The sequence below is a fragment of the Tenrec ecaudatus genome, chromosome 18 (assembly GCF_050624435.1).
Source record: "Tenrec ecaudatus isolate mTenEca1 chromosome 18, mTenEca1.hap1, whole genome shotgun sequence".
NCBI classification, from domain to species: Eukaryota; Metazoa; Chordata; class Mammalia; order Afrosoricida; family Tenrecidae; genus Tenrec; species Tenrec ecaudatus.
This window is the reverse complement of record NC_134547.1, coordinates 8122240-8130822: the sequence shown is the minus strand read 5'-3', so window position 1 is coordinate 8130822 and position 8583 is coordinate 8122240. Positions and strand designations below refer to the sequence as shown.

Genomic DNA, 8583 nt, shown 5'->3' with positions numbered 1-8583 from the left:
GGAAGCTTCGAGGCGGAGCTGGGCCCGGGGAAGGGGCGGGACCTCTTGGTGGGCTCTGCCCAATCAGCGTCCGTACTTCCCGCGATCGACGGGCCGCCGTCCCCATCCCGTTCGACCTGAGGGGGCGGGGCCTTGCGCGCTAGCCTGGGGCGGGCCTCGACGCTTTGATGGATGTCCGCCTTGCCCATTGGCACAACGACGCTGCCGGACGGGCCGCCTCCGTTGCCAATAAGATCTCCTGGCGGAGTCGCGGTGGGCGGGCCGTCGACCCTCCGGTATAAGGCGGTCCCGGGGGAGCGGGGAGAAAGGGGGGGTCTCGGCGGCCGAAGGAGGACTAGCTGCGGGTGAAGATGGCGGCAGCCGAGGCCGCGAACTGCATCATGGAGGTGAGAGCCGGGAGCGCCGCCGCCGCGGTCGGGAGGAAGCCCGGGGGGTGGGCGCGGGGCGGCCCGTGTGGCGGGTCTCCGTTGTGAGGAAGGGGCTCCGGGTGGGCGCCCCGGGGCTGGGCCCCCCCAGCCGCGTGGAGCGGGCGCCGCGCGCCCCAGGCCCGAGACTACCGTCTGAGGTGCGGGGCGGGGGGTTCCCTAGCGCGCCCCCCCCGGGCGCCGCCGCCCCTCCCTCCGTGCAGGCGGGCCGGGGGCGCTTCCGGCCGGGCCCCCACGTGGCCGCGGCCCCGTGGTGGGGAGGGGGTGTGCCGAGCCCGGATGCCCGCGGGCTCCACGTGCGGGACAAAGGCCCCGCCTCCAGCCGGGGGAGGGGCGCCGGGGGGGGCGGGGAGTTGGCTCTGACCCGCCGTCGAAGGGCTCGTAGGCCTGGCCCCCGGGGACCGGGACCCACCCCGGGGGCGGGGGGTGGGGGCCAACTGGGCCTCGCCCCCCGGCCCCCACCTAGTTGGTCTCTCGGCGCGTGCCCCGCCGGACCACCAGCCCTCGTTTGTCCAGCCCCAGTGCGGACGGCACGTACGGGTCCGCTGCTCCCGATTTTGCGTCCTTTGGGGGTTGGCATGTTCGGAAGGGGAAGGGTCAGCCCGGCTTCCCGGTCCCCCGTTTCCGGCCCGCCCCGCCTCAGTTCAGCGGGCGCGTGGGGCTGGCGGAGCGGGGTACAATGGGGATGCCCCCGTGACCTCCCGCTGCATTGGGGAGCATCTTGATGGAGGCCCGTCCTTCGGAGAGGGTGCCGGGCACCCTCTTGTGGCCAGCTCTGGGTGTGTAGGAGGGCCGCCTGTTTCGAGGGGCATGCCCCAAAGCCACCGTGGGCCGAAGGGGTGGGCACGAAAAAGGGGAGGAGCTACGGTGGGGCATCAGTGCCCCTTACTGAAACAACCCCCCCCCCCTCCCGGGTGTGGGGCAGAGCCCTGCGATTCTGGGTTTCCAGGTTCTAGACCGCCGGTATCGCCTAGGCCAGGCTTGTCCCCCAGGCTTGATGGCCCCTTGGCCAGCCTGGGGGAGGGGCGCACATCCATCTGGAAGCGTTGCTATCCGATGGAGTGGCCAGACCCTGGCCTTGTAGCGGTCCCTGGAGTGGACGGCTGCTTTCCAAGATGCCTGCCACTGGGCGTAGCTCCACCGGCCCCACCCCCTCTGGCACTTTGCCCCACACCTTGAAGTGGGTGGGGGGAGAGGCGGGCTCTGGGCCTTGGGGTGGATGACTGACCAGGAGCCCTGGAGTCTGGCTCCTCCTGGAGGCTGGTCCAGCTAATTCCCCCCCCCCCTATCGCTTCAGAGCCCTGGAAAGGGATGGGTGTCAAAAGGGCTGCTCCGCCGACTCCCAGGGACTGGGGGGGGGCAGCTCTGGTGGGGAGGCCTGTGGGCCACGAGGCCGGTTAACATGTGCCAAGGTGGCTGTTGCCCAGGGGCCATACCTTGCCTGCCAGCCTCCCTCCATCCCGCCCCTTGCTATTCCTGGCACCCCAGCACGGGAATGTGTGACCGGAAGTGGTTACCTGATCTGGGGGGGATTAGAGTGGGGAGGGTGACAGCTGGCGGTGCCTGTGTGCCCCGTGGGGCCTGGCTCCTCTTCCTGTGTGCGTGCGAGCTCGCGAGTGTGCAGGCAGCCTGGCCCGAGGGTGGGCCTAGGTGGCATAGGGGTGGGCCGCCATCTCTCCAGCCTCTACTGGGATAGGAGAACCCCTTCCCCTCTTCCCTTTTTCTGCCTCCTTTCTGAAACAGCCCTTCACACAGTCCCCCCCCAAGAAATAGGAGGTGGCAGGGAGTGTCTGCCCCCCCCAGCCCCCACCCTTCCCCCCCAGTCTCTCTAACCCTTTCTCCCTGTACTTTCTCCTAGAATTTTGTAGCCACCTTGGCTAATGGGATGAGCCTCCAGCCGCCTCTTGAAGAAGTAAATATCCTTTTGTGAGACCCCTCCCTGCCCCCACCTTAGTCAGCTTGCCCCCTCACCCCCACCAGGCCATCCTTAGTACTGCAAACCAGTCTGCCCCCAAAACACCTAGAACAGCTCCCTCCAGGAGTGTAGCCTTCCCCTGACACCCCTGCCCTCCTCACCAACATTGTGGCTAATTCCTTAACTCCGTTTCCAGCCCCCCACCCCTGTTTCCTTGGCCCCTCCTGCCCTGTATCTGCTTTGCCGTCCCCTTCCCCCCCCTCCCCAGCTGTAGGCTGAGCTAGACGGGGCAGAGACTGGAGAGATGGTAGGCATGGCGGAGGTATCGACGGGCCCCTTAGATGGTGCTCTGGGGGTGGTGGTGGCAGAGGACAGCGGGCTGCTCTTACATGGCTTGGGGTTCTCGGCGCTGGGGCTGTGAGATGGCAGAGCGGGGGCCGTGAGGCTGCCCTGCCACGTCTTCTGAGAGCCCCCAGACTCTGGGGAGAAGTAGGGAGCTGGAGGTTGTGGGGCTGCGGAGAGACCCTGGATGTGACCCCCCTGCCTCCTCGCCCCCTCCCAGGTCTCCTGTGGCCAGGCGGAGAGCAGCGAGAAGCCCAACGCTGAGGACATGACGTCCAAGGATTACTACTTCGACTCCTACGCCCACTTTGGCATCCACGAGGTGAGTGGGACTGTACCTTGGGAGGCCGTGTGTGTGTGTGTGTGTGTGTGTGTGTGTGTCCCTCCCCACCTCTACCACACTTGTGCATCCCGGGGTGAGGTCTCACACCCAGAGCTGTGGCCTCTCCCAGCCGTTGCCTTGGAGACAGAGCTGGCCCTGTGCTCTGGCAGGAGGCCCCTGGAAGAGCAGCTTGAGGTCCCACCTCAGGGCCTGGAGTGCTGGTCTCTGCCGCCCTCTCGTGGCCAGCTTGAGGGGTGCTGGCGGCCAGCCCAGGGCTGGGGAATTTTAGGTTTTGGGACTGGAGGAAGTTTTGCCTGGGTTTTAGGGCATGGCAGTCTCATCTTTGCTTGCCCGACAGTCTGGTCATTGTTTGCTCCCCCACCCCCAGGAGATGCTGAAGGACGAGGTCCGCACCCTCACCTACCGGAACTCCATGTTCCACAACCGGCACCTCTTCAAGGACAAGGTGGTGCTGGACGTGGGTTCCGGCACTGGCATCCTCTGCATGTTCGCCGCCAAGGCCGGCGCGCGCAAGGTCATCGGGGTGAGTCTGCACGGCCGGGGTGGCTTGGAGGGAAGGGATGCTGGCAGAATGGAGGTGGGGGTATCTCACCCTACCTTTTTCCCGCCCCCCAGATCGAGTGTTCCAGCATCTCTGACTACGCTGTGAAGATCGTCAAAGCCAACAAGTTAGACCACGGTGAGCCAGGCGGCCAGGGTGGAAGGAAGCTGCCGCTCCCCTGTCCTCGGAACCCGCCGGGGGGGACCAGCTGTGGGGGCTGCTCTCAGGCTCTGGGTGCTCTCAGACTCTGGTGGTAGCAGTGGTTTGGCATGTGATCTGGTCGGGTTGTTCCTCTTGAACTTTGTCTTCCTGAGAATGAGGTGACGGGTGACTGACCAGGTCAGCCACTGGCCACTCCGTGCACAGCTTGCTTCCTCCCTGGGCTGCTTGCGTCTGCTTGTCCTCTCTGGGTCCTCTGGACCCTGACTTTGGGACGCTGCTGCCCTCTGGCCGTCAAATGGTTGATGGTCCTAAGGCGAGTGGACCTTTCCAGTGCTCTTGTGCCCTCGAGGGGGGCGGTGTCTGTCTACTTTGTGGATGAAAATCAGGCTGTGGGAACGCATTCATTTGGAGGGTGGGAGCTGAGGGCCAGAAGCTCGGAGTCCCACTAGTGTCCACCTGAGTAGTAATTCTTGTCTCTCTGGTGACTTTAATGAGTTGTTAGTCCACCTTTTTCTCGCACTGGGTCCAGGACCTACGGATGTGGTCTTTCCAGAGCAGTTGGGAGTGGGGGTTGGACACCATCTAGTTCTTCTGGTCTCCTGGTAGATGTGGAGCCCCACCCCCACGACTTAGTAGGTTCAGAGTCTAGCTGAAATCCACAAGGTCAGCGGTTTGAAGCCACCCACTGATCCCAGGGAGACAGACAGGGCTTTCTATTCCTGTAAAGACTGACAGTCTTGGGAATGCACAGGGGGACAGTTGTACCCTGTTCTGCAGGGTCGCCGTGAGTCCCAGCATCCCCTGAGGGGGAGAGATGTGGTTTTTGAGTTCCCTCCGGGTGGGAAAAGGCCACTGGGAAGTTGCACCCCCCTCTTAGACTTCAGGGCAAGGAGCGTCCTCGAGGTGCTGAGGAAAGGAGTGGTGCGGTCTGCTGTTCAGGGTCAGTGTCCTCTCCCGGGACTGACGCTCAGCTCCCAGTTCTGATCCATTCTGCACCGAGGCATGCTGGGAAGTGTGGCTACGGGCACTGTACACACTGTCTAGACATTGTCCAGTGGGGTCTTGTTTTATTGAACTTTCTTAGAAACAGCCTGACATTTAAAGTAAAAAAAATTTTTTTTAACTCAACACAACACCCACTTGTTTCTCCCCAACAAATCCATACGTTCAGCCAGCCACTGAAATATTCCAAGTCGTGGTGCCCCTTAGGGGACAGGTAGAACTCCCCAGTGCTCAAAGGGCAGCCCCTCCAGGGTGAGGGGGCCCAAGCGGACTGATTGCCCCGGCCCCCACAGTGGTGACCATCATCAAGGGCAAGGTGGAGGAGGTGGAGCTGCCGGTGGAGAAGGTGGACATCATCATCAGCGAGTGGATGGGCTACTGCCTCTTCTACGAGTCCATGCTCAACACCGTGCTCTACGCCCGCGACAAGTGGCTGGTGAGCGGGGGGCGGGGGGGAGGTGCAGTGGAGACCGATCCTGTGATACTAAGGCTGGATCGTGGACACAGACAATGTTTAAGGGGGTAGAGAGTGTGCCAAGAAGTTTTTGTCTGGCAAAGAGGCGGCAGGCCTGGCAGGCCCGGGAACCTGTCACTTGGGGGCTGGCAGCCTGGGGGGGGTGCGGGGTAAGCAGCTTCGGTTTAACTCCCCGAGCCAGCAGTGGGACAGTGGGGTGGGGGGCACGTGAGATGTGAGGGAAGAGCAGCCAGTATCAGAGTTGAGTTTGGGGTGGGGGGGGCGGTCTGGGCTGTGCTGTCAGAGGAGAGAAGGTTACACGTAGTACATGTCTGGCTGTTCACCGCAAGGCCAGCAGTTCAAAGCCACCAGCTGCTCTGGGAGAGAGACGAGGCTGTCTGCTCCGTAGAGTTCCAGTCTCGGGAACCCACAGGGACAGATCTGCCCTGCCCCAGGCAGTACAGCCTCCATGGCAGTGAGTTTGGTTTTCAGAGTGTGGAGAGATGGGCCGTGTTCCCAGGTGCCCCCTAAGGGCCGTGAAGGGGCATCGGCCTGGGGTGAAGAGCCCCCGCAGGAGACTGCCAGAGCCTCTAGTCCATGAGAGGTTCAGGTGGGTCCCTTGCCAAGGTGCCCACCCTCATCCCCTGACCTGTCCCTGCACAGGCGCCTGACGGGCTCATCTTCCCCGACCGAGCCACGCTGTACGTGACTGCCATCGAGGACCGGCAGTACAAGGACTACAAGATCCACTGTGAGTGTCCCCGGCTCCTGAGGGGATTGAGGGGTGGGAGCCAGCTCGGGCTTGGGCTCAGCCCCCCTCTACCTCCTCAGGGTGGGAGAACGTGTACGGCTTCGACATGTCCTGCATCAAAGACGTGGCCATCAAGGAGCCCCTGGTGGACGTAGTGGACCCCAAGCAGCTGGTCACTAACGCCTGCCTCATCAAGGTGAGGGGGGCCGGATATAGCGACCACCGCCTGGCCCCAGAGAGAGGTTTCTTCTGAGGGGTGAGGGAGACCCAGGCCCAGCCCCATGCCAAGGAGCCGGATTCTAGACCAGCCTGTCCCCCAGGCAGGAGGCTCAGAGCCAAGTGTATGTTCAGAGGTCACTGAGGAGTGAGTCACCCACTGCTGTGGCCCAGGCGGGGTGGGGGGGGTCCATTTTGGACAGGTGGGTTTCCTCATTTCTGAAAGAGTAGCCGTCCAAAGAAAGGTTCAGCGGCAGGAGCCCCGTGGACGGGTGCAGGCAGAGAGTGGGCGATGCTGGGTGTCTGGCAAAGGGTGTGAGGTAGGGATGCCAAAGAATGGAGCTCTGAGGCCTGTGCTAGTGGTAGAACAGTGGGTCTGGGGTAGGAGGTGTGGGTGGGGGCCTGACACAGGTGCTGATGGGCCTGCCCCACAGGAAGTGGACATCTACACAGTCAAGGTGGAGGACCTGACCTTCACCTCCCCGTTCTGCCTGCAAGTGAAGCGGAATGACTACGTGCATGCGCTGGTGGCCTACTTCAACATCGAGTTCACACGCTGCCACAAGCGGACTGGCTTCTCTACCAGTGAGCCGGGGCACTGGGGCGGGGCCTGTGCCCTGAGGGGGGCCGGGGCTTTCTCCCCACCCTGGGCCTCAGCCAACACTGTGGGTGATAGCGCCCGAGTCCCAGGCCCATAGCGTGTTTGGAGGCTGAGCTCGGTTCCTGGGTGGCGCAAGCCACGAGGATGATGCGCAAAGCACCTCAGAAGAGAGGCCTGGCCACCAGCTGGGGGCGGGGAGATCACCCAGGAGGAGCATGCCAGAGGTGCCTCTGGTTAGGGGGCTCTTGGGAGGTGCTGGTGCTGGGCTGGCAGGCACTGCTGACCCCAGCCTCGCCCGCAGGCCCTGAGTCGCCCTACACACACTGGAAGCAGACGGTGTTCTACATGGAGGACTACCTGACTGTGAAGACTGGCGAGGAGATCTTTGGCACCATCGGCATGCGGCCCAACGCCAAGAACAACGTGAGTGCCCTGTGGGGGGTGCCCTGTTGTATGGAGACATGGAACAGCTGTGGGCCACTTGAGGCCACCGCGAGACGTGGGTCCGAGGGGTGTCCACGGGAAGTCGAACTCAGGGTGCTGCTGGGGCGGGAAGAAGGGGCCTGGTTGCCTACAAGCAGAGTCCCGTTCTCGGTGGACTGAGGGCTGAGAGGGAGCGAGCTGTTGGGGCTGGGGGTGGCCCCGCCTGGTGACCTGCCCTGACCCCACCTCTCCTGCAGCGCGACCTGGACTTCACCATTGACCTCGACTTCAAGGGCCAGCTGTGTGAACTGTCCTGCTCCACCGACTACCGGATGCGCTGAGGGCGCCTGCGGCCACCGGCTGCTTTGGCGGGTTCTGAGGCCCCCCCCCCCGCCCTTATTCTCCCCCCTTGCTGAAGTTGGGGGAGGTCTAAGGGGGCTGGGGCCAGGGTGGGGGCCACATCGTGACTGTGTTTTTCATAACTTATGTTTTTATATGGTTGCATTTAACGCCAATAAATCCTCAGCTGGGACTTGGCTCAGCTTCCAAGGGGGTGGGGCTCCTGTGCAGGTGCTGAAGGGGGCTGGCCCACGCAGGTCTCTGGCCCCCTCTCCCCTGGTTCTGTCTCCCCTGTCCCAGTGGTCTCTGCTCATCACCCACCCACCCCTTCTCCCCTCCGAGGGCCCTGCTGCCCCCACCCACCGGCCTGGGCTCAGCCTCCAGCTGCACTGCAGGGGCCCCGAGTGTTCCAGAAGGAATCTCCTCCTCCCCTTCTGGGGCTGGCCAGGCTGCAGCTGGGAAATAGGTGCTTGTGTCCGTGTGTGCGTGTGTCGGGGACATAGGATTTCTGTGTGTGGGGGGGAGTACCCACATAGGATCCATGTGTGGGGAAAGGGGAACTCTGCCACTCACTGCCTGCCTGGAGGCTGGGCTGGTGCCTCCAACTTCCCTCTAGAGGACTTTTTTTTGGCGGGGGTCTCAACTTGGGGGAACTGGCTCTCTGGGCCAAGATGGAAACAAGGCCCCACCAGCCTTGCCCTCAGCCCTCCCCTGGGGTCTCAAGACAGGAGCCCCTCACACCTGCCCACACATGGAAGTCACACCCCTTGACTCAACTGCCCAGCTCCCCTGATAGGAACTAATGGCCCTTGGGACTCTGGGTCTGTGCTGGGGGTGGGGGTGGGTGGGTTGAGGCCTGGGTTGCAGACACTTGGTTGGGAACCTGCTGTACCTACAGGGACCTGCTTCCCTCAGTGCCACACCTGGATCACCAGTTGACCGGAAGCATTGTGGAATGTTGGGATCTGGGTTCTCAGGGAAGGAGGAGGGGCCCGCCCTCTGACCCACATGGCCTTGGGGCATCCCAGGCTGGCTGAGGAAGGCAGGGCACCGAGGGGGCCAGAAGTGT

At 63.3% G+C, this 8583-nt stretch overlaps 1 protein-coding gene across 3 annotated transcripts; it reads left to right on the top strand.

Annotated features, from left to right (window-relative positions):
• The first annotated feature begins 245 nt into the window (after window positions 1–245).
• PRMT1 (protein arginine methyltransferase 1) lies at window positions 246–7982 on the top strand. 3 transcript variants are annotated; one of them, XM_075536919.1, is made up of 11 exons: window positions 259–386; window positions 2284–2337; window positions 2903–3004; window positions 3393–3548; window positions 3641–3704; window positions 5024–5166; window positions 5848–5935; window positions 6016–6131; window positions 6586–6736; window positions 7054–7175; window positions 7433–7982. In XM_075536919.1, the coding sequence occupies exons 1-11, from the start codon at window positions 351–353 to the stop codon at window positions 7514–7516; spliced, it is 1116 nt and encodes a 371-aa protein (XP_075393034.1). In that variant the 5' UTR covers window positions 259–350; the 3' UTR covers window positions 7517–7982. The 3 variants fall into 3 exon arrangements, with proteins under 3 accessions (XP_075393035.1, XP_075393034.1, XP_075393036.1); XM_075536920.1 differs by lacking the exon at window positions 2284–2337 and having other exon boundaries at window positions 246–386; XM_075536921.1 differs by lacking the exons at window positions 259–386; window positions 2284–2337 and adding an exon at window positions 2524–2647.
• The last annotated feature ends 601 nt before the right edge of the window (window positions 7983–8583 follow it).

Bases quoted from the DNA above. Each gene is read 5' to 3' on its own strand.
- PRMT1 (XM_075536919.1), top strand. From the start codon at position 351: ATGGCGGCAGCCGAGGCCGCGAACTGCATCATGGAG. The intron at 5,936-6,015 runs GTGAGTGTCCCC...CTACCTCCTCAG, and splicing joins CAAGGACTACAAGATCCACT to GGTGGGAGAACGTGTACGGC. The intron at 6,132-6,585 runs GTGAGGGGGGCC...CCTGCCCCACAG, and splicing joins CTAACGCCTGCCTCATCAAG to GAAGTGGACATCTACACAGT.